The sequence below is a fragment of the Penicillium psychrofluorescens genome, assembly GCF_964197705.1.
Source record: "Penicillium psychrofluorescens genome assembly, chromosome: 2".
NCBI lineage: Eukaryota > Fungi > Ascomycota > Eurotiomycetes > Eurotiales > Aspergillaceae > Penicillium > Penicillium psychrofluorescens.
In genome coordinates, this window is record NC_133440.1 from 3,134,887 (window position 1) to 3,158,275 (window position 23,389).

Below are 23,389 nucleotides of genomic sequence, written 5' to 3' on the forward strand. Positions count from 1 at the left end.
GAAGATTGATACATCAATTGAGCATTATAACTAGTTTAATAATGTTAACGGAGGTCTAGAGATCTTGATCTCTCTATTTGTCGCGGACCAAGCCCACATTTCGAGTGCTTGTCCACCTTGACCGCATCAAGTTGCTCCGGCGCTGGCCTCAGCAGCCACAGGTCACCGGCGGGCGGCATCTGTATCCTGCCCACGGCCTCCCTCGCTCTCCTGTGGCCGGCGTCCGCCGCGGCCCGGATGATATCCGCTGCCGCATAAGCCTTGAAATCCAGCTCAGGGAACGCCCATGCTTTGCTGCTCGTCGCCGCGGGTATCAAAAAGTCCACCGCGCGCGAGATGCTCCCCTCGCCTCCCGGGCCGGCAAAATTCCACAGGTCGACCCCGGCCTTGCGCGCCACGCAGGCGAGGCGTGTCAGGGCGACAAGGTTGAAGGTCGAGTAGTGCCAGCTGCGGGTCCGGCGGAGCTCCTCGGGCTGGGAGCCGTCCGGCGCGATGTTCTCGGCGACATGGGCGAGCGCACCAAGGACCTCGTCGCGGGCGCGAGCCGCGTCGCCGACGAAGAGAGCGATGGCGGCCGTCTGCATGGCTGCGAAGCTGCCGTGATTGTTGCGCTGGGCGCGCTCGTCCCGGCCGAACGGGCTGTCGGTCAGCCACGCAAGGAAATCGACATTCCATGCCCGGAACCCCTCAGCGTCAGCGTAGGACCAGCCGGGAGCCCGCGAGGGGATGTCCCTAGGTGAACAAGATCCGGTGCCGCCGGTGGCCAGGATGCTGGCCGCGTCGAGGACGCTCGTGTAAGCCTGGGAGAAGTCGATGATACCGATGAAGCGGCCCGTGTTGGCGTGCGGGATCAGCTGGGCGTGGCTGAGGTTGGGGTTCATACGGGTCTCGGGCGTGATAAACCAGGCGCGCAGGATGTCACCGGCGTGTCGCGCGTATGCCTCATTTTCTGTGTAGAACCAGGCCAGAGCCAGAACTGTGGACGAGGCGAAGACCTTTTCCCAGTAGACCCGGTCCGTATAGTCGAGCACCTCGGGATTCGTCTTACCGTCGCGCTGGACGTAGGGCTTGCCGTCTGGTGAATCCTGCGACGGCCACCAGTAGGGCGCCTGGCTGGTGTAGTCGTGCATGTCGCCGCTAGGCGGCGGCTTCTTCTTCATAGTGACGGACCAGGGGCCTTGCGTTAGCCACTCATGGGCCTGTCTCGTCAGAACTTTCAGCGCTCCCTGCAGGGCGAAATCATTGCCTTCGCGCAGACGCCGCCGCGTTTCGATGAGCCTGGAGCCATCGAGAACGACTGTTTGTGGATATGCTGTCATGTTGAATCAACTAAGTAGGGTCACGAAGTAAAGGAAAAGAGAAACTTAAACAAACGGGCGTCAAGCGTACATTCCCGAACTATTTTAACATCGGCTTTCCATTAACTTTTGCATCATGAGTCTCAGCTAGTATCGTCGGCGGGTGTGCAGATTTCCCGGATCTCCGTGAGCGACGACGGCGGACCATTTCTAGCCCGACATACCACCTAACGACCTCGCGTAGTTCTAGGCAGCGGTCCGATGCAAGATGATTACAACTAATATTTTCCGTGCGTAGTTTTTTATCCAAATGAATGAGCACATGGATTGGGAAATTTATGAAGTTAAAGAATTTTCATAGTGTTTGATGATTCAGATAACTTATGTATTTGGAGCCTTTGTAGATGTATATTTTTGTTCCGTAAGACGAGTTGTATACTACCCGGATAGTTTCTTCCGTTTGTCGCTTGTACAGGGCCATCTCAAGGCAGTGGACAGGGTAGCGGCGGCGGCGGTGGACAATTTCGGATCCTCCATTTCTATCAAATCAACAATTGCTAGGAAGACGAAACAGCTTTGTTGACAAAAGTATTTCATAATAAAATTGGCTCGTCATTTCGGAAACAGAACATTAACAAACGCAATGTGTACATAGCGCCAGGAGTCGATCATCCGGGGAAATAAAAGCTTTCATGCTCTGGGCGCACTCCAAGATTCGTCGAAATTGGCAACTGAGAGCCAGACTATCTATACCAGTTTTCCGAATCTATTATCTTTTTCTGTCTGCTAAAAACGTGAATAAACAATCCTAGGCTTTTTATACACCTACCTACAATTATCAAATATCGATTCTCTTTAATGTTAAAACATTTTAGCTTAATTCATTATATCCATTCTAGTCTAATAATAACAAATCTTCCCTCTAATTAAGCGATAGCCATCTTCTAGGCTATATTATGCTCCTAGGGATAGAGTTATATTTACTAACCCTTTGACCTACTTATATGGCTTTGGAGGGACATGAGCGCGAGGGAAATTAGATGAAATCGTATAGAGATCTATTATTATATCCTATTATAGGGTAGCTAGAGTTACTAGTACTTAGATGTAACTACTAAGTATTTTCTTTTGTTACTATTAGGCGCGTCTATTAGAAGCCTCAAAGTCCTGGTCTTGGTCCCGAAACTGCACTTCAAAGACCAATACACAATCAGCCAGCCAACACGGGTAGTGAGGGATTCCCCGTCGGCCCCGTCGGCCCCGTCGGGAATCCTCCTCGCGTTGCCGCTATACCCAATGCCGAATGTATTGAAAGGCCAATAGAAATATTTGTACGTACTAGTAGAGCATAATAATCAATTTAACTAACAGATTTTTCGAATGGGTCATAAAAATTATGCATAACTAGTGTCGGGGCATTAGGACGGAAGATTTGTCAGCGGGCGGACTCTGCCCAAGACCGAGGGGAGAAGGAGCTACCTAATAGGCGGTAGCTGGAAATTGAAGTGCGACCGTACCAAAAGGAATTCCGTATGGTACACTTAATATGGCAAATCAACAACAAGAGAAGTGAAAAGGGGGCCATGAAGTTCTCATCCGCAATGGCGGCACTGATCTCCAGGAGGTTACATGCCAGATATCGGCAATAGGCTCGCAAGCCCCTGGCTTTTAGTCATCAAGCAATGAGACTATTCTTGTTGTAGATCTGCAAGAATTGAGATTCTGAATACTGAAAATTATCTGAAATAACCGTAATGCTATACTAAGTACATGGTACAACAAGGCAAGAACTAGCATCTCTTCTATCAAGGCAATGAATGATATGAGTTCCAGTGTTGGTTCCCTGCAAAGGCTTGACGCCTGGGATTGGAAATGGTAGCACGGGATTTCCGGCAACAGTAAGCTCCATAATGTCATCTTTCTAGAGTGTAGTCAGCGGTCTATCCATAAGATGCCACAATTTGGCTCAATGTAGTGTGGTACGTACCCTCCAATACATTCCGTAGGGACGAAGTGGAATTTCTATGACTCGAACCTCCCCTTTCATTAATGGCATGCGCTCTGTATGGGCATAGAGCGGCTCGAAAGAAGTAGCATGTTCACTGAGCTGGTGGGCATGACTGACCCGGAGCTGACCGGCTGGTCCCCAATGGAACAACATACCAACTCCCTGAAGGCCGACTTGCCAGTCATGCAGCAGTTTCAACAATTTGATCACCATCAGGTTGTCAGGTCGGATAGTGAGCACACCCTGCTTGTATGCAGAGCGCCCGCGAAGACAGCACACCTGAGCGAACAGGTCCATATCATCGCTAGATGGGCAAGACACTGCGAGGCGAGCAATGAAATATCCTACAGTCTCCATGTCATGGGGTATACGATACCTGAATGTGGCCTTTCCATTTTTGGAGTCGTATGTGACTTGACCCGACTCTGCTGAAGGTGATGGGCTCAGTTGTCCATCAGGTGTCAAGTAAACCTTCTGGTACTTGGTCCGAGCCAGTGGCCAAGTACTCTCCGCCCGATTCAGGGTATCATCCAGACCATCCAGTCCAAAATTCAAAACACTGAGTCGGATATTAGGCGTATTAAGCCAACCATTGTCAACATCCCCCTTCAGAAAGCAATCAAAGAATCTCTTCAGGTCACGGCAGCTGGAATCTGCATAATAATCTGGCCATTCCTGTGAGTTGTGCACTCGAAGCCACTTAGGGACGGATTCAGGGATGCATCTGTAAGCTCTTATAGTTCCCGGGGTGTGGACTGGGTTCGTCCACGAGCCAACCACGTACGTGGGTACGTTAATTTGTTCACATTTGGATCTCTTGTCTTCCCAGTATTCGGTGAAAAGAGGATACTTAGCCAGAACGCTGGGTGGGTCTTCCAGCTTTCCGTAGCTAGCGAGAGTATCTTTTTGTTGTCAGCATTGTTTCCACATGAAAGACGCCGATGTAGGATATTATTACCGGCAACAGAATTATGGAATTCACCGGAAGGAATTCCGCCTTGACACGTGTTGTCACGATACATGTCCTGTATTCCCTCCCAAGGCGCGAGCGCTGTAAGGCCTTTAGGACGCAGACTTCCGATCTTCCATTGCGCCATGGCCAACCAACTGTTGCCGGCGAGCCCGACTTTGCCACTGCACCAGGGCTGTTCCGACAACCAAGTCACAAACTCTGCTCCATCTTGGGCTTCCTGGTGACCCATTATTTCCAAATCACCCTCAGAAGTGTAAGCGCCCCGTGTGTCCACATTCACGACTGCATATCCTTCCGCACACCAGAATCCAGGATCTGGCCCTTCCCATTTGTGTAGACCTGATAACCAATGCTTTGGTACTCCAGCACGGAATGGAAAGTCGTCCAAGAGCGTCCCGCCTTTCTGCTTGCCATATGGACTCCAGGCAACTAGAGCGGGGATCTTCTTGTGATTATCGATGACTTCTAAATTCTCGTAGCCAGCCGGGAAGAAAATGTCGTAATACAGTTTGGTACCATCGGAAAGAACCATGGGCATGCTTTCGTGCATCAAAACATCAACCGGGAGGGGCTTCGCGCCTTTTTCCACTTGCTGTCCAGCTTTAAAGGTAGAGAGGCCCTGGCGAAACCCGGGAAAGCGCGCTTTGGGGTCTTCTGGAGACAAGGGAGAACGAAATTGAACGTAGTCCTTTGCTTTCTTTCTGTTCTCTTGACATGACGCCAGGAAATCGGCGTGGGGTTGTATTTCAGCCATTACGTAGCTGATGAGGTGGAAAGTCGAAGAGGACAAGTTAACAACAGTATGAAACCATCAAGGGAGATTGGTTGTGAACAGAAGTAGAGGACCGTGAGGAGCGGAAATGTTGAGATAGTCCCTGGTAAAATGGCGGAGAGAATACGTGGGCCAAGCCTATAGCTGCAATCCATGGATAGTTAATTCGTAACGTCAAATTCATATCTCCACTAGTCCCCAATAGAGCTCAATAATCCCTGTCGATCTCGGATGCAAGTGGGGCCCCGACGGGGTAAAGTGGCGGGAACGGCGGGGAACATGGCAGGAGACCGACAAAGGTGGTTTCTAGGGGAATCCGATGCATCCGCGTCGTGGGTCGTACTTAGTTAATTACCGAGTAATGAATACTTAGATAAGGTGAGAGCTGACATTCTTTCTTTACAGCTCCATCTCACCCCTCATTACATTCGGTTTTGTTACACTAGCAGGAACAACGACGTCGCTCACCATCATGTCGAAAAGCCTCAGAATTGCGGTTCTGGGCCCCAAAGGCCAATGTGGAGCATGCGTTGTGGATGAACTCCTATCCAGAGGACACAGTGTGGTCGGAATTTCTCGTTCGGCTCCTAAGACATGGCCAAAGCCTGGAGAGTATGGTGGCATTCCATGCGATTTCAGCGACATCAAAGGTCTGAGCAAAATTTTATCTGATGGCGGCTTTGACGCAGTCGTCTCTGCCTTTGCTCCTCCCTTGGCCGACTTTGACGCCGTGTATGCTGTGGGCGTGGAAGGCCATGGTAATATCAAGATGGCCATCCTGAGATCGACTTATCGCGGTCCTTTCATTATCATTGGTATGACTGTCTGATCTCGCTATGGAAGTTTGATATGAGTCTAATCATCTACACAGGTGGCGCTGGATCGCTCTATTACAAGAATGGTGTCCAATTGTGTGATGATGAAAGCTTTGCATTTAAGCACTGGTGAGTTTTAGAAACATGAAATCCATTAGTATATAATTGGGAAAGCCACTTACCAATAACAGGTACGCATGGCCCGATGTCCATCTCGACTACATGTCTACACGCATGTTTGATCATGGACAGCGAGCATTCGGCACATTCATCCGTATGTTCAAATGGGCAAGATCAAACCGCGAGAATCCTGGCTGTAGGTTCCCCAGCATCGAGTTCCCTGCCCATGTGGAAAGTTGTTAACAGATTTTATTATTGAAAGGGTTCTCTTGGATGTTCAGGCCATTTGCCAGCTGGTTCCTACGGTCCGCCAAGAAGAACCTCACTAGATTCAATACGCTCGGGCTTATTCTATGCTCCCGAGCGGCGCTCACTATGTGGGAAGGTGTACGGGAGACCAAATGGAGCTTTCTATCACCCCCATGGCAGTTGCGTGATAAAGGTAATCTCAAATTTGATCCTTGGGACTGTTTTCAAAGCTAAGCCTCTTGCTCAAACAGGAATTAGAACAGGAAAGTATGAAGTACACGTGGATGATACTATGGGCTCTGCTGAGTATGGAATTGACAATGGGATCTACAATGAGGATATGGCGGTAGCCATTGTGGATGAGGTCGAGAACCACAAGTTGAACCACAAGCATTGGACATGTACCGGGCAAATTGGATTGAAGGAATGGTAGGCTCTCAACTGCTGCCAAGTCTCACGTTTTATCTCTTTGTTACGTACTAAGTCCTGTAGCGGCGAAATTTTGAACTTGTCTACTTTCTATTTTTAATGCGTTTTTCCCTAATTCAAATGCAAAACCTGCCGATTAGTGGCTCTTTTATGTGGTCGTCAGTTCAAATGAGTTCTCAGATACCCAGCTCCGCCGGCTGAAGGCAGTACTTGCCCTTGTACGGTTTGATTTCAAAGTCTATTAACGTATTCGGTAAGCCAGCTCCGCAGTCCAGAACACAAAATGCTGAAAAGCCTTATCGATAGCTATCCAAAGGCAACAAGATAAAAGTACCTCGCGGTTGATGAGATATCAAGTTGTAATTCGTCGCTTTTATAAGGTGTTCCGCATTGTCTCCCCACTTCCCTACTCAATAGCTATGCAAGATGTCCGCGTGATTGAAGCATAGCAGGTAATATGCGGGGCCGATTGTTCCCAATGGTTTTTCGGCCCCACCGCCAGCTCAAATTACCGCATCTTGCTCTTTTTTTCAACTTCGTATAGACCACCGCACTGTAAGAGTTTTCCTATAAGTCTTTTAGTGACTTGGTGAGCCGTATTCCCAGATTGTGTGATTGTTTCCTGCGGGGAAAAAGGCGAATGAGGAAGATGGCCAACATAGAGAACCGCGGGGATTTGCACATCCGATATGTTGGCATAAGCTGCGCTCATTGAAGAATACCCCGCTCATGGAGAGGTTTGACCCAGTTGATTCGTCATTAGAACGTACCCCTATATATTGTCTGGTAGTCTCATCATCCAGGCTCGAGATTGTGGCATACACTCAACTAAATTGGAAACCCTTTCACAGACCCAAATTCGAATCAAAATCCAACATCGTAATATCATCCCAAGGTTCCTCTTTGCCCAGCATGCCTACCCCAGCAAACAACATTGCTACAAATGTGTCTGATGTAATTACTTGCCCTCAATAACAATCTTGATAACGCTAAGTGTCACAAGCTCATCATACGTGTCACAGCCGAATCATCTACCCGATAAGGTAGGCGGACCGAAGACCACTGGTATGGTTGGTCGCACGTTTGGCTACCAATGCCCCACTGGCCCTCAATACCGCATCAGTTTCAGCAAGGAACTAGTCTACTTCACAGTTCCCCCTCTTCCGGATGGAACTGAAGTACTCGCCCTTCCCTACCAACAGCGTGAGATTCGTTCTGATCTGTATTTGGTACATTGGATGGGGCCCGGACGGCAAGGACATGTAGCCCTGGTGTTTGATCTAGAACAGAAGAAGGTTGACTGCGCGGCCTTGATGCCAGCAGGTCTATACGAACTCTTTGATCGTGCCGTATTTAGAGAGGTCTATGAGAATGGCGAGTCTGCTTTGTATTTATCATATGAGTGAGCCATGTTATTTAGTGGCGAATACGACTTGAAATCATTTCCAAGGTTGGGAATGAGCCCCCCAATGTTTGCACTAATGTTGCCTATCTCAAGACTCATTGTATGTTCTCTGTATCCTGATGGCCAATAAGAGAATTTGAATATCTGCATAAGCTTCAAGACATTGCATATGTGATACAGCAGCTTCTCTCTCGAATTTCTTCAAAAGAATGACTAGTTTGCTTTGGTTTGCGCTGGTTTGCGCCTCCACAATGAATGTGATGCTACCCCACGTTTGAATTGGGTAATTGACCTCGTAATGGGGGAAATTCAGCCAAAGGCATGCTGTGACCAGTAACTTTCAGGATAAGCTTCTCGCCTGCATCAAAGACTAAAGGGAGGCGAAGGAGCTATTTCTTGAGCTCTTTGTCCTTTATTTAACTTGCTCAATGAGTTGTGGTAATCCTAGAACAGATCACATGACATTTTAGTTTTGTAGTCTCCCTTATTACATGTTGTGGTATCCCTATCAATTCCCGCGGGTCGCTTGTGGATTAACGTTGCGTTAGTTAGCGGGTCCAGTTGGTCAGCCGCGTCAGATCCGCATTATGCGGACCTGCTAATTTTATAATACTATAGTACTATATCTAAGCGTTAGAAAAAATCCTTAATATAGGGTAATTACTCTATATTAATTCGCTCTACTTCTATGATGTTTTAGGTAGTAGGGATATAATCGGTAGGGTAGCGTTTTAGAAACCTATAGGCCTAATTGTTACCTACGCGTCGCATAGAACTACTTCGCTCTAGTATTTCGTTTACTATACCCTTAAACTCTACTAGTATTAGTTAAAGATTTATACAATAAATTAGATCTATCTAGTATATTAATGCCTAATCTTAAGGTTTATTAAAGAATTTGTTAGGGCCCTAGCGTACCGAACGAGACATGCAACCGTGAACGCGTCGTTCGAGTCGATAGTAATCAACTCTACATTCTCACGCGATCGCTACTATTTTAGGCTTTCTACGATCATAGTAGGCCTATAAGGCTTTTATTAGGCATTATAGTAGTAGGTAATAGTAGGAAGAAGTTGGTAGGTGGAAGAAAAATTATCATTAGACTAAAATTTCATTAGACTGGGGAGGACCCGCAACCGCGCAGCATTGGGGGTCCGATTTTAGGGGGCGATTATATCAGCACCGTCATCAACTTTTCTTCTAAGAAGTTCTCGCGACGTCCAACCAGACAAAAATAGCTAATTAGAAGATTTACGCTAGCCCTGCTCTTAAGATGCCTTTTCTCAGTTTTAATCCCTATATTTACTATGAACGATGTTGCAATCCTTACCTGATCGACACGCTTCTACCATCTCTGGTAATTATTGTTTACAGTAACATTTCACATCCCTGTCGTCTAAGCATACATCGGATAAATTCCATTATTGTATAGCAATCTTAAATTGGTTTATTATAAAACACCCGACAAATGAATTTTCCGAAGCAAGGGAACGAAATTTGCGATTGAATTAAGACTACAAGGTTCCGAATGATCCAGGAGTATCGTTTATTAATTACCCGCGGGAAAATATTCCTGCTTCCCATGATAGTACTGATTACTTGGATTAGGGCGAGAAGTCTTTCAACCATTTGGAGAATCTTACCGCCTCACTTCCCCCTACCGACTATGTTAATGTAGTTAACTACTACGTACCACCCACCCCGTCGCACCATCCGGGCGGATCTCTAACCACAATCCCTGCCGCAGACGACCCCTATTTAATTCAGTTAATATTCTTATCGAAGTATTTGAAGATCGACTTCTTATCTGTTAAAGGTGTACTGCACTAGTTAACACATATCAATTCTACTAGCTCTCTAAGTAGACGAGGAAGATCTCATACCTCACCAACGAGAGTAATGAGAGCCGACTGCTACAAGGGGGCAAGTTCGTGGAAAAGCTAGTATGAGATCTTAAAGGTCCAGGCATACTGGTCAGCTTTGCCGATATCAGTGCTGACATCAAGGACCAAAGAACCATTTGCCAGCTGCCGGGACGGGACCACGGCACCACTTTTAGAGCCCCCAACGACAGTGACGCAGTCATCGGCAAGATAAGGAACCAGATCAGGAATGACAAGGTTACCATCAGGCTGACTTGTAACGTGGATGTAAAAGGCGTCTTCAGTGGTGGTGTATCGAAAGACACCCGTGCCAGGCCCACTGGGCCAGTACTTGGTATCAAAGATGCTTTCTGAATGAGCCTTGAACCATTTGCCCGCTTCTCGCAAGTGAGTGGACATGACACTAGCAATGGTGCCGTCTCCTCTGGGTCCGACGTCCAGGAGCAAGTTGCCATTCTTGGCGACGACGTCAATGAGCGACGTGACCACATCCGAGGCAGTCATGTAGGCCGAGTCAGGGGTTGCAGCGTTAAATCCAAACGAGTCTGGATCCATTCCACGAGTGGCCTCCCACGGTGTGGTTATTAATGTAGTGGAAGAGGCGTATTCGGGAGTCTGGAAATCGCCGTCGATGCCACCACAGCGGTTGTTGATAGTGACTTGGCGATTCTGCTCTCGTGCAGCATTGATGAATGGCGCAGCAAACTGCGGTGCCATGTTTGCGCCGCCAATGTCGCACCACATGATGTCTGTGTCGTAGTCGTTGGCGAGGATGTCCATCGACGGTAGCTGGAAATCGGCCACGTAATCGGCCACTTCAACTAGACCTGTATATGGCACAGTCTTGTTGGTATATGGATTTTTTGGGGGACCTGAACACTCTTAGTGGAAAGATTCATTTAACCTTCTAGAAACACTTACCAACCCCAAATTCACCACTCAGCGTGTAAGGGGTATAGAGCGGGTTGAACCACTCTGGCAGTGAGTAATAAGTGCCTCGGTGGAGCTGCGGTTGGTATTGCTTTGCGGCTTCAAAGACTTCCCTGAGAAAGTCCCGGTGTGGGTTTTGTGCAACTGAGTTTCGCTCCGAGATAGAGTTGGACATGTTGAACAAGGCAAACCCATCGTGGTGTTTGGTGACCTGAACGAAATACCGCGCGCCAGCATCGGCAAATAAGTCGACCCAGTCTTTGGGATTGAAGTTGTCTGCTGTAAAATTGGCAATGTAGTCATCGTAAATGAATAGTGGCCCATAGTGCTCCAGGCCCCACTCATATGTTTGAGTCGGGTCGTTGGGGTTCATTTGATGAGACCAGTACCTTTTTCAGTTAGTAATGTAGTAGCAAATAACTAACCAACCACATCATGCTTCACTTACCACTCGGCGTAGCTCTCATTGGCGCCCACATTTCCCCAGGCGGGGATTGAGTATAATCCCCAGTGGACAAAAATGCCAAACTTTCCCTTTCTCCACCAATCCGGAGCTTCATGCTGGTCCACGGACGATTTGGTCGGGTCGTAGGTGGGAATTCCGTACGTGGCGGTGATTTCTAGGGAGCTTTTGCCTTGGGATTCCCATTCTGCGACAACCGTTGCTGGACCTGAGGATCCATCTGCGACACCAGGTTTGTTGACCACACCGACTTCAACTATAGCCGAGTCGTTGGGCCGGAGTCGTTTCACCGAAGCTGGCCGCGTAGTAATCAAACTGGGAGAGTCAACATGTACCATGAGATTGTCTTTCGTAGTCAACCAGGCATTGCCGGTGTTTTTCACAACCACGTCGAATATCTGGACCTCGGAACTGTCCTCGAACCATCTGGTCGAGGAATTGGCCTGAACCACGCTAACGCTTAGGACGGCTTATCTGGTTTAGCAAACCCACATAATGTTAGCAGATGACAGAACGACTTACCAGCCTGAGACACAGGATTGGCAACAACAGTACTAGCTGCTAGGAACAACAGTAGAGCTCTAGCGACGTGCATTGTAAATGGAGTCATGGCTAAGCTATCGAGATGATGAATTAAACAGACCCTGCGAGCTACAGAGATTTTCTCGACCCCTCAACCCAGGACTTGAACATCACTTTTATACATTACCATACAGCACTGCGAATTCCTGCTGTTGTGCTTTCGATTTGAATCTGCTAATAACCGACGGGTATTTCTTTTGAACCAGCTTAGCATGACAAAGTGGCGGATGATTAGGTTGATGCGGGGAAAGAATGTGTGACGATCTGTTTGTTGTGAGGAGGGCATCGGCCATGCAATCATCCGCAACCCGTAGCCCAGGAAACAATTTGTCATTTAAAGTTGGCGTTCTATTTCAAATGCGGGAATGATGTCCAGCTCCGTGTGATCAATTTGCATATTCATACTACCATAAACATGGCATAGAAGGCGGGGTAGCAAGCGGGGGATGCTCTCCGGTGTGGCTGTCTCAGGTTACTTTTCTCGCCAACTGTGGTCCTCGGCTGTTTCTTTCCCCATTTCTCCGTTGGCTGACAACCATTTAGAGATATGCTATGGAGATATGAAGAAAAGTGTCCCCCTACAGAGACATAACTGTATATATGTTGCATCGTGGGGCTTCGACCTGCGCATGCCGTTCCCTTAGAATGAGACGTAAAGGCTAATCCAATTAAAATTCAACATCATAGTTCTCGATCATCACAGATTGAAGACACCACTACAGCAGGCATGAACCCATATCTCGTCTATCTGCTTGCTTTTGCCCGGCCTTATCACTGTGCTTCGACGATTCAAGCGCGACTTTCGCCTTCTTCTCCCCAGGAAGCAGTTCCCGTTGGAAAGGATTTTACTTCATTCTCAATTGAGTACAGCCATCTTCCATGGTTTGCAGGTCCGTACAGCTTTTACCAATTGACCGTTTCAGGAATGCCTTCTTCTGATCTTTCAGGAAATTAGGGAATCATTCTCAACCCAACCAGTTCTCTATCAATCTCCTGTCTAATTTGGGTCGCATGACGGGCTTGATGCCCGTAGTTCGCGTGGGCGGAAGTACACAGTGTGTGCTCCTCATCGCTTTAGTGAGGGGGTTCGTCTTGTTCATGTTAATTCTAACTCTTACGTTAGAGACGACATCCACTACAATGCATCCCTCACTGACCCCGAGTACATCCCTGGCCCAGTAATCGACAACCACCGGCCTCCCATCTACGTCGGCCCTTCGTTCTACTCGTCTTTCGGCACCTTTCCCAACACTCGGTACATCCCAGGTATTAATCTCGCCATTAACGGCTCTGCAGGGAAGGTCACTCGCACGATCGAGAGTGAACTTACCTGCAAGGCTCTCGGCAGCAGTTTGTTCATGTTTGAAGTGGGGAACGAGCCAGATCACTACATCGACTACTTCCGGAGACCCGCTAACTGGACGGTTGAAGAATACGTGGAAGAATGGCTCAAGGGCAGCCAAGAAGTTATGGATGTGATGACCAGTGCCTGCCCACAACTCGCTAAACAGTCAAGTGGCTTCTTTGCACCGAGCTTTGGCGGCACCGATCTCAGTGAACCGTTTTCAGCTCTGACGGCGTTCCAGAGCGGTCAGAATTCGCGGCGTGATATCAGACAGATATCGGTGCACAAGTGAGTTAGTCTGTTGGTGTTTTTTTTTGGGAAAGTAATCGTCAATCTAATTGTGTCCTGTCTCGCAGCTACATGGGATCGGCAACTAGTCCCGACGTCAGTCTACAAGGGACATTGTTGAACCACAGCTCCGTTATGGACAGCCTCAAAGCCCACGTCACTCTCGCTGCCGAGTTGCGCCACTTCACGACTGTGCCGTATGTCCTTGGTGAAACCAACAGTCTCAGCGGCGGAGGTGCCACTGGGCTCAGTAACGTCTTCGGATCGGCCCTCTGGGTTGTTGACTACTCCCTATACGCTGCCTCTCAGGGCATCCTTCGGGCACATTTCCATCAGTCCGTAACGTCTCCTTATGCTGCATGGACTCCAAACGGCACTCTCACTACGAATCCGCCATACTATGGCAACATTATGGTCAATGCCGCCATAGGCTCCGCTCCTGACACCGTCGTCGCACCGCTCAAACTGCAGAGTATTGATGACGATCGCGTCTCTGCTTATGTCTTTTATGACAACGGTGGAAAGAAATTATCCCGTGTAATTATTCTCAACATGCGTGAGTGGAACTCGACCACTGCAGGTGCTCGGCCTGAATTGGAAGTGAGTCTTGCTGTGCCAGCGGGTGCGAACGGCGCCCGGGTAGAGCGCCTGGCGGCAGCGGGAGCAGAGGTTACAACGGGTATAACGTATGCAGGGACAAGTTATGACTACGATATCGATCAGGGCAGGCCGGTGATTGTTAATGAAGCAGCGAGTAAAGAGATTGTCTGGGTCGACAGAAGCGCTAAGACTATTAGCATAGGCATACAGGATTCAGAGGGGGTAGTTCTGCATCTATTTTAGCATAGTAGAGTTGCTTTTCAGATATAATGACTGCGGTTTCCTTCTAAATGATATCTAAATTTGCGCATCCCCAACCACACTACCTGATTTTCAGATATACCACGGCAGTTGTCTGGGGTTGAACGGCAACATACAGTGTGAATGTCCCCTTATTTAGCGCTCAGGAGCTTCCAGCTATCACGTATCCAGCTGTTTTCTTCAGAGCAAAAAATGTATCCTGCGATAAGCATGAAAACCAGTTGATATCCCTATCTTGTGGGGGTCCGGTCTTGCCTTCGTGACACACAGCGGGTGTCGGGAGATTAGCATCCGACACTTTTTCCGTTTTCCGCAACAGCTTGCTATACCATTCGGCTTTTGAGCTTGGAATTCCGATGATCAAATGCCGACGGATGAGGGATCAATGCAACCGGACGGATTTGTTACATACAATGCTACACTGACCTCCGAACAATCCGAGAACCTACAGTGTTTTTGTTCTCTATCTCATCCACATTTTCCACTTGGTTTAAACTGCCACCAATCTCCTCTGCTGTACACAGCGAGAATCATGACGCTGCTGGATTCATCTTGTGTGTCTCAGTGCAGACTTAACCCCTTAGCCGAAAATCCTTTCCGTACCAAACAAGATGTGGTCACAGCAAATCAAAGGCTATTTGATCCATTGCTGGTATCCTTTTCGCCAGGAAAAGCACGCGTGCAACTTGATGCCTCAGGATCCACGTGGGATCGCGCTGCCTGTGATTTGGAGGGATTTTCTCGGCCGCTGTTCGGGGTGGCTCCGATGGCCGCCGGGGGTACATCATTCGCCCACTGGGAAGTTTACCGCACCGGATTACAGAATGGGACGGATCCATCACATTCTGAATTCTGGGGTCACGTCACACATATGGACCAACGCCATGTAGAGGCTGCGGCTCTTGGTTACGGCTTGTTACTTGCCTCGGAACATCTCTGGGATCCATTGGATGAACAGACAAAGACTAGAGTCGCAGAGTGGCTGCAAAGGAGTCGAAACACAAAACATGCCAACAATAATCATAAGTTTTTCCGGGTCATAGTAGACCTTGGCTTAGAACGAGTTGGCATCAGTGTCAATTCGGAACAGACAGAAGAATATCTGCAGGATTTGGAGACCCTATATATCGGGAACGGGTGGTATCGGGACGGTGGGGATGTGGGAGATATGCGAAGAATCGATTACTACAACGCATTTGCTATGCATTTCTATGGCTTACTGTATGCTATTTACAGGCCACAAGATGCTACTCGTGCGCAGCGCTTTCGACTGCGAGCTCGCAAATTCGCTTTGCATTTTCAGCATTGGTTTGCTGATGATGGGGCTGGCATTCCTTTCGGCCGGAGCCTAGTCTACCGTCATGCTATGGCTGCTTTTTGGGGCATTTTAGCCGTTGCAAATGAGGAACCTTTACCATGGGGAGTCATGAAAGGGTTGTACTTGCGACATTTGCGATGGTGGGCTTCGCAGCCTATATCACGTCTTGATGATGGACTCTTGACGCTGGGATATTCATACCCGAATCAAATGGTTACTGAAAGATATAGCTCCACAGGGTCCCCATGGTGGGCTATGAAAGTATTTGCCCCTTTGTGTCTGCCAGAAACCCATCCATTCTGGGCCTCAACAGAAATGCCCATGCCCGAACGAGAATCTGTCATCTCCTTTCCGATACCTGGCATGGTTTTCACTCATCAACCGGGTCATTCCGTGATGCTCGTTTCTGGGCCAGGAACAATTCTTCAAATGCGCGGGATGCCTGAGAAATACAACAAGTTTGCTTATTCCTCAAGATATGGTTTCAGCGTTGAAAGTGACTCCAGAGGCTTCTCGATTGGAGCCTTTGATAGCATGCTGGCCTTGAGTGACGATGGGAGACATTTTCGCGTTCGTGAATCTTGCGAAGAGGTTCAAATTGCCAATGGAATCATTTTTTCCAGGTGGTATCCGTGGCCCGATGTGACTGTCGAAACGTGGCTCATTCCTCACGAATGTTGGCATATGAGGGTTCATCAAATTTCCAGTCCACACCCGCTTCGCACCATTGAAGGGGGATTTGCTGTTCCAAAATTCGATTTCAAGCGGGATCAAATGTTCGAACAAAACTCTTTGGCATGGACTTGTGGCGCTATGGGAGATTTCAGCGGTATTGTTGATATGTCAGACCCACCAAGGGCTGGAAGGGTAATGTCTCCCCATGGCAATACCAATGTGATGTATCCAAGGACCATTGTGCCACAACTACAGGGAAATGTTGAGTCCAACTGCACACAGATTTTTACTTCCGCTATTTTGGCAGGCCCGGATGGTTCGAGGCTTAACGAACTCTGGAAGCATCCTCCAAAGCCACCAACAGTCCAGGAACTACGAGAGAAAATCCAAAATGAGGGTGTACTGGTTGAAATCGCGCAAGATATTTTGAGGACTCTGGGTGAATAAATAGTACACAGCTATCTGGGCTTTTATTAGGCTGTTAAGCTAGCTAGCTTAATCCCGTCTTCAATTCCATCCTTGTACGTTCCGAGCGGATGCTTTCTGAATTGTTCCCGGAATTAACAGATCCACTCCCAAAGCGTCAGAGCGCCGGAGATCTACCCCGGAAGAAGTATCGGTGGGTTCGGTGCATTGGACGGCCGCTCCTTAGCCCGTGGCCCGAGTACGAAATTCGGGTTTTATTGGTTGGTTGCTATTGATTGTAATGTTCAAGGAGCAAGAACCTAAGATTCCATTGTTGCTCATCATCATTCCGGGTATCCTGTTTCTCTTCTATACACAGTCTTAGATCATGGACGAACTAGGCAACTGCTCACCGGCCTTTGAGCCACGGACGCTCTCCAGAGGTTGCAATATACCGACGACTCCAGCATTTGGTACAAAAGTTGGTTTAACACAAAAGGCCCAGACAGTGAATGGTTCAGTCTTTGGTAGTCAGATTGACTTCACCTTCGCTGGCCTATATACTGAAAACTGTGTTGCCAAAATCTGGGATGTTGCATCCCGCTATTTGAGTGTACGTTTACTCTCATATTCGTTCCACCTTCTCGGGTCCTTCTTTTTTTTATAAATCACATAAGCTGACGATTGTATAGCATCTCCCAAATGAGTACCCCGAGTGGGTCCCTACTCAAGGCGAGAACAAGGGACATTATATAACAAGAGAGGCGCGATTTTGGACCTGTGGATTTTTCCCTGGCTCCTTGTACGCTCTGCTTGAGCGTTCCATGAAGTTTCCCAGATCCTTGCCGATCCCTGCAGAAGTGAATGCCGCCTGCCTCCATGATCAGCTCCTTTCGCTTTGCCGACATTGGTCTGAACCCATCCGAGAGATGGTAACCCGAACGGATACGCATGATATGGGATTCATTGTGATGCCTAGTCTTCGAATGGACTGGGAGCTGACAGGCAACAAGGCCAGCCTAGAGGCAATTACCACTGCTGCTAATAGTTTAGCTTCGCGCTTTGATTCACGTGTTGGGGCTGTCCGAAGCTGGGATCGCATGCAAAGCCATCGATACCACGTGGAAGACAAGGATGAAAATTTCCTGGTCATAATCGACAGCATGTGTAGTAAGTTCGCTGCGTGTCATTTTGCTGGCCTCACATGCATAGAATAGAAACATTGAAGCTGACTGGACCATGGTAGACATGGATCTCCTGTTCTATGCGGGATATCATGCAAAGGATCAGAAGCTCATCGATATTGCTACTGCCCACGCGCATACCGTTCTTCGCACTATTGTCCGCCCCGATTTCTCAACATTTCACGTGTGCAACTTGGACCCCAAGAGTGGAAAAGTGAAATATCAACAGACACACCAAGGATACGCCGACAATTCCACGTGGAGCAGGTATCGTTCTTAACTATTAACATAAGAAGGCACTGCTGATTAGTTCTAATCTCGGTTAGGGGCCAGGCATGGGCAATTCTTGGGTACACCAAAACTTATATGTGGACCAGAGATCCCATTTTCTTGCAAGCCGCCATTTGTCTTTCCGATCATTTTCTTCTGCGTCTCTCGCAGTCCCCATACGACCACCCTTACATCCCGTTATGGGATTTTGACGCACCTTCTGATGGCGCAACACCTCCGCCACGGGATACTTCCGCTGCAATGATTGCCGCGAACGGATTTCTCCTACTGCATCAGGTATTGGGGAGAGACTCTGCTTATCTCGAGGCAGCGCTCCGCATTGCCGAAGCAGTGGCGGCACATTCTTTGTCTTCCCAGACAGCAAGCCTTCACATGGACAGAAACGCCAAGGTAGTGGCACGAGGGAATGGGTTTGACTCCATCTTGATGAACGCCACCGCAAACAAAAATGGAAGCGCTCTTAAATCCTATAGTGACCACGGTTTAGTATACGCCGATTATTACTTTTTGGAATTCGGTAACGAGTTGTTGCGAATGAAGATTTTGTAATTAGACAGGGGTTATGGGATCAACAGGAGGATCATTTGATCAAAGACATTGGGATCCGGTACAAAGACGGCTGGGATTCTTGCAATCATTTTCATGCTTAAATACATAGTCTGAACTATTTTGGAAAGTTGCGGAGTTACTGAATAAAGATTTGTCAAGAATAGCGCTATGCTCTACGAAGCTGATCTTAGGAGTGCTTCACAGTGCCTCTGGGTTGGTGGTTTTCGGATTCAGGCAACAGCAGTGTCTGCGCACACGATAAACAAAACAAGATCAAACTTACTGTTAGAAAATATGTGATGAGAGTCCCATTATTGACAGTAGAAACTACAGGACTATGATCATGGACAATACTATAGATTATATCTCACCCTTGTTCGGCGTCCCAAGGAAAAATTCAACGGCCCGCAGTGTTTCAAATGCGGTGTGAACCATGTCTTCCAAAGACGACGCCTAGATAATCAACTTGTCCTTCACACCGATATCACGCCCGTCAAGATGAATGCCAAATGTATCAAGCAGGTTGACCGCAGCAATTTCACCTGTGCGGAATGCGCCATGGACACAGCCATTGGCAACCATGGTGCAGTGCTCCCCGGCAAACTGCATACGGCTGCTCTTGTGGGCTTCGAGCGCGGCAATCAGCAGATCTGGGTCGTCTCCGACCTTATCAGCCGAGTACGTGCCGTAGCCCGCGAGGGGGTCCTGGGTCCAGTGTGTAGTTTCAACACTGACCAGGCGCGGCAGAGCCTTGTAGGGCTCGGTGCGGAACAGTTTGAACAGTGGTTCAAAGAACTGGTAGATCTCCTTCGAGTCGTTCATCGCTTCAATGCGCTGGGTTAAGGGCTCGGCGATTTGCACGCACAGCTCCTTGGCTCCCGTCATCATCCACAGGTTGATCGTCACGGTCGCGTAGTTTAGGATGTTGTCTTTTTCACCCCGGGAGCTCATGCTGGTGCTGGACTGGACGGAGGATGCGGATAGGGAGTCCTCGTCCGAAGGAGATGGGTAGAACATGAACTGGTCGTTGTCTTTGGACCAGAAGATGTCACTGAACTCGAAAAATACTTTGCCCAGGGCGCCGTAGCTGAACCTGGACATCGCTCCCTGGATATCACTCGGCAGGGGCGGGTTGAAGGAGACGAGGTTGTGGTGGTACACGCCCAGGGGCAGAGTCATCACCACCGCATCTCCCTCAATGAGCTGGGGGTTTCCATCGGCATCCTTGCATTGGACGCGTACAGGCGTATCACCATCGTCGCTCCACTCCACGTGCTCGACTTGGTGGTTGAGACGGATCATGCTCGGCTCGTGGCGGAGGGGCTCCGCGGTCCAGTTCACGATCCGGTCGTATCCTCCCTTCATATAAAGATTGCGCTCAGTAACAAAGTAGGACAGATGTCTGGACGAGGCCTGTTCGGTGCTCGTGCCGATCCACAATTCTACTTCGCGCACGGCCTGCGGCGCCCAGAGACGCTCATCATCGGTAATGAGCTGATGTTGCAGGACAAATTCCTTGACAAAATCGTTGACCGAACGGTCCTCCGCGTCCGCGTTGGTCTCGTAGTACCATTCACAGTAATCGGCGAACTCATCGGCGACCTTCTTCGCCTTGAACTGAGATCCGGCACGACCTTCTCTGGTGAAGTAGAGCGGCATACCGTCGTCGTAGTAATACGGGATCGAGAGCAGAGGGATCAGCTTCACCAGTCCGTTCTGAGAAGTTTCGTGCATCCACGCGGCACCTGTGGATGAATGTCAGCGTTTCCTGGGCCGGGCCGGGTTGGGTTTCTCTAATCTTCATATCTTCATATTGTGATCGCAGCCCTACCAATATCCCGAACCTGATCCCCATTCCTGCTAGTCAAAATTCTCCCTCCGATGCGATCGCGGGCCTCCACGACCACGACTTCACAGCCATACCGGTGCAGCACGGCGGCGGCCCGGAGACCCGAGATTCCTGCTCCCACCACAATCACCTTCTTGCGCTCCGACCTCACTGCGCATGCTGCCTCGTCCGGGGCCGACTCAATCAGAGTGGCGGGTTCGAAGCGCACAGCCAGGTCGGAGCCACAATTACTTGGTTTTATGGGACCCTTGATGGGCACGAAAGAGGCGACGTGGAAAGCTTGGGCCATTTTGAGTTGACAAGTTGACATTCGGGTGTAAAAGGGGGAATCGAAGAGGGTTGGATCGTAAGGCGATCCAGCGTGAAAATCGAAGTGTGGTGGTTGTGGCTTGTGGAGGGGAAGACGAGGGCCGCGAAATATAAGCCTACGGGATTCGAAACGCCTAACTGATCGAATCGGGGGAGTCCACGCGAAAGCACGAGGCTTTATCCCATGACCCCCATTCGGCGCTTATCTCCCACACTATCTCTTCGTGTAGTCTACACATTCCTCGTTCGCTTATCGGGGAAGTTTCCAGGAGGTCAACGCGAGAGGCGAATGCTTCGCCCGGTGCTTATCTCGGGCATGGACCGTACTCCTCCTGTCAAAGGGCGCTAGGAGGAACACGCACTATTTTGTCCGAGCTCGTCGCCCTCGTTGCCCTCGTGTCCAGCCCTCGGCCCCACACCAAAACCGACTTCTCCAAATTCTCTTTCCCGTCATTTTTGCTTTTATACACGCGGTATGCTGGCGCCCATTCCAGGGCCCATCTCGTGCTCTGCTTACCCCTGCCGCCTCCCAAATGGACGACGAAAGTCTCAATGGAACTGAACGCATCTTTCCCGCTCGCAGCGGGGAGATCACTCTCATCCCAACTCCCACAAACTCCCCCGACGACCCTCTGAACTGGAGTCCATGGAGACGGTATTGGCACGCCTTTTTGGTCTTGGTCGTGGTCGCCTTCACAGCCGCCACTTCCAATGATGCTGGCACGGCTGGTAACGGCATGAATGCGGAGCTAGGCATCTCCTGGGACGCGATCAATATTGCCGCCGGTGTCTTGTTCATCGGCATTGGCTACTGTACCCTGCTACTGAGTCCCGCGCCGTTCTTATACGGTCGTCGCGTCTCGTATCTGCTGTGTCTACTATTTTCCATCGTTGGCTCCATCTGGCTCGCGCGAGTGCAGACCACCCAAGATAATATCTGGAACCAACTCTTCGTGGGCGCATCGGAGTCATGCGCCGAGGCTCTCGCCCAACTCTCCCTGTCGGACCTTTTCTACCAGCACCGACGAGGTCTCGTGCTAGGTCTATACGTCCTTGCGACCAGTATCGGTACCTTCACCGGGCCCCTGGTCGCGGGATTTATCACCGACAGCCCTGCTATGGGATGGCGATGGGTCGGATGGCTGGGCGCGATCATCTCCGGGGCCCTTCTCGTCGTCCTCTTCTTCGGGCTGGAAGAGACGATCTTCGATCGACACAATACGCTCGACGGACTCGACATGCCTCGAAGAACCAGCACCCCGCCCGAATCCAACCTCTTGCAGGACGAGAAAAGCAAGGACTTGGCGGCCGTGCAGTCGACGTCTCGCGGTGGCAGCGTCGATGAGGAGAACCCCGAGCAGAAGAAAGGAAAGACCTATTTTCAACGCATCGCTTTGATCACTCCTTCCTCTACCTTGATCGGAACGGGCTTCAAACAATACTACTATCGCCTGTGGCACACCCTACGTGTGTTCGGTTTCCCTGCAGTCCTGTACTCCGGCCTCCAGTGGGGAGCCCAAGACGCGTGGCTCACTTTCTACCTAACGGTTGAAGAGGACAATTACTACGAAGCACCATGGAACTACACCGATGCCGCAGTGGGCATCATGAACGTCCCCACTCTGATCGGCGCCTGCGTCGGCTGTATCTACGGTGGCTGGTTTTCGGATCTCTTCGTCGCTTGGATGGCCAAACGCAATGGCGGCATCTTCGAAGCCGAGCAGCGTCTCTGGCTAATGTTCCCCGTTGCCCTCATTGCCCCAGCTGGATTGATGCTGTTCGGCATCGGTTCTGACCTCGGCTGGGACTGGCACCGGACATACGTTGGACTGGGCTTCATCGGCTTCGGCTGGGGCTGTGCTGGTGACCTCAGCATGGCGTACCTCATGGATGCGTATCCCGAGATGGTCCTTGAGGGTATGGTCGGCGTCTCTGTTATCAACAATACCATCGGTTGCATTTTCACCTTCTCCGCTCAGTACTGGCTGGATTCACAGACTCTTTCTCAGGTCTACATCGCTCTTGGTGTGCTGAGCTTTGTCTTCCTGATGACTACCGCCCCGATGATCTACTGGGGTAAGACCTGTCGGAAGGTCACTCGGAAGAGGTATGAGAACTACCTTCGGATCCGCGATGGTCGCTGCTAGGGAATTTGGAGATTTTGCGCTTTTGCTCCACTACTCATTAATTGTCTGCTTGTTTTCGTTTATGTACATTTTCGAGCCACTTGCTATTTCCGTTGCAATAGCGAGCTATCATGTATCGTTTTTTGGTCAAGATTTCCCGTAATAATACGCGCGCCAGATTTCTGGTCTTGTTTTAATGATACCATCCACTGCGCCGTAAAATCGCGCTAATTATTGAAAGCTCCAATCTCACGCTCGGCTG

The 23,389-nt window shown here is 49.4% G+C and overlaps 6 protein-coding genes across 6 annotated transcripts; 3 read left to right on the top strand and 3 right to left on the bottom strand.

Annotated features, from left to right (window-relative positions):
• Nucleotides 1-44: 44 nt before the first annotated feature.
• On the bottom strand, nucleotides 45-1,319 carry PFLUO_LOCUS3361 (uncharacterized protein; the record flags this gene model as incomplete). Its single annotated transcript, XM_073780599.1, has 1 exon — nucleotides 45-1,319. One exon carries the CDS (start codon nucleotides 1,317-1,319, stop codon nucleotides 45-47), a length of 1,275 nt encoding a protein of 424 aa, XP_073637438.1.
• Nucleotides 1,320-5,523: 4,204 nt separating this feature from the next.
• PFLUO_LOCUS3362 (uncharacterized protein) lies at nucleotides 5,524-6,668 on the top strand (the record flags this gene model as incomplete). The annotated part of the gene is made up of 5 exons (XM_073780601.1): nucleotides 5,524-5,866; nucleotides 5,923-5,995; nucleotides 6,058-6,182; nucleotides 6,249-6,428; nucleotides 6,487-6,668. 5 exons carry the CDS (start codon nucleotides 5,524-5,526, stop codon nucleotides 6,666-6,668), a joined length of 903 nt encoding a protein of 300 aa, XP_073637439.1.
• Nucleotides 6,669-10,009: 3,341 nt separating this feature from the next.
• On the bottom strand, nucleotides 10,010-11,940 carry PFLUO_LOCUS3363 (uncharacterized protein; the record flags this gene model as incomplete). The annotated part of the gene is made up of 4 exons (XM_073780602.1): nucleotides 10,010-10,779; nucleotides 10,874-11,271; nucleotides 11,331-11,814; nucleotides 11,868-11,940. 4 exons carry the CDS (start codon nucleotides 11,938-11,940, stop codon nucleotides 10,010-10,012), a joined length of 1,725 nt encoding a protein of 574 aa, XP_073637440.1.
• Nucleotides 11,941-12,938: 998 nt separating this feature from the next.
• On the top strand, nucleotides 12,939-14,403 carry PFLUO_LOCUS3364 (uncharacterized protein; the record flags this gene model as incomplete). Its single annotated transcript, XM_073780603.1, has 3 exons — nucleotides 12,939-12,982; nucleotides 13,051-13,560; nucleotides 13,629-14,403. The coding sequence occupies 3 exons, from the start codon at nucleotides 12,939-12,941 to the stop codon at nucleotides 14,401-14,403; spliced, it is 1,329 nt and encodes a 442-aa protein (XP_073637441.1).
• Nucleotides 14,404-19,296: 4,893 nt separating this feature from the next.
• Nucleotides 19,297-21,002, bottom strand: PFLUO_LOCUS3365 (carbohydrate-binding module 1 protein; the record flags this gene model as incomplete). The annotated part of the gene is made up of 2 exons (XM_073780604.1): nucleotides 19,297-20,588; nucleotides 20,675-21,002. The coding sequence occupies 2 exons, from the start codon at nucleotides 21,000-21,002 to the stop codon at nucleotides 19,297-19,299; spliced, it is 1,620 nt and encodes a 539-aa protein (XP_073637442.1).
• Nucleotides 21,003-21,534: 532 nt separating this feature from the next.
• On the top strand, nucleotides 21,535-23,148 carry PFLUO_LOCUS3366 (Major Facilitator Super; the record flags this gene model as incomplete). Its single annotated transcript, XM_073780605.1, has 1 exon — nucleotides 21,535-23,148. The coding sequence occupies one exon, from the start codon at nucleotides 21,535-21,537 to the stop codon at nucleotides 23,146-23,148; it is 1,614 nt and encodes a 537-aa protein (XP_073637443.1).
• Nucleotides 23,149-23,389: the final 241 nt, after the last annotated feature.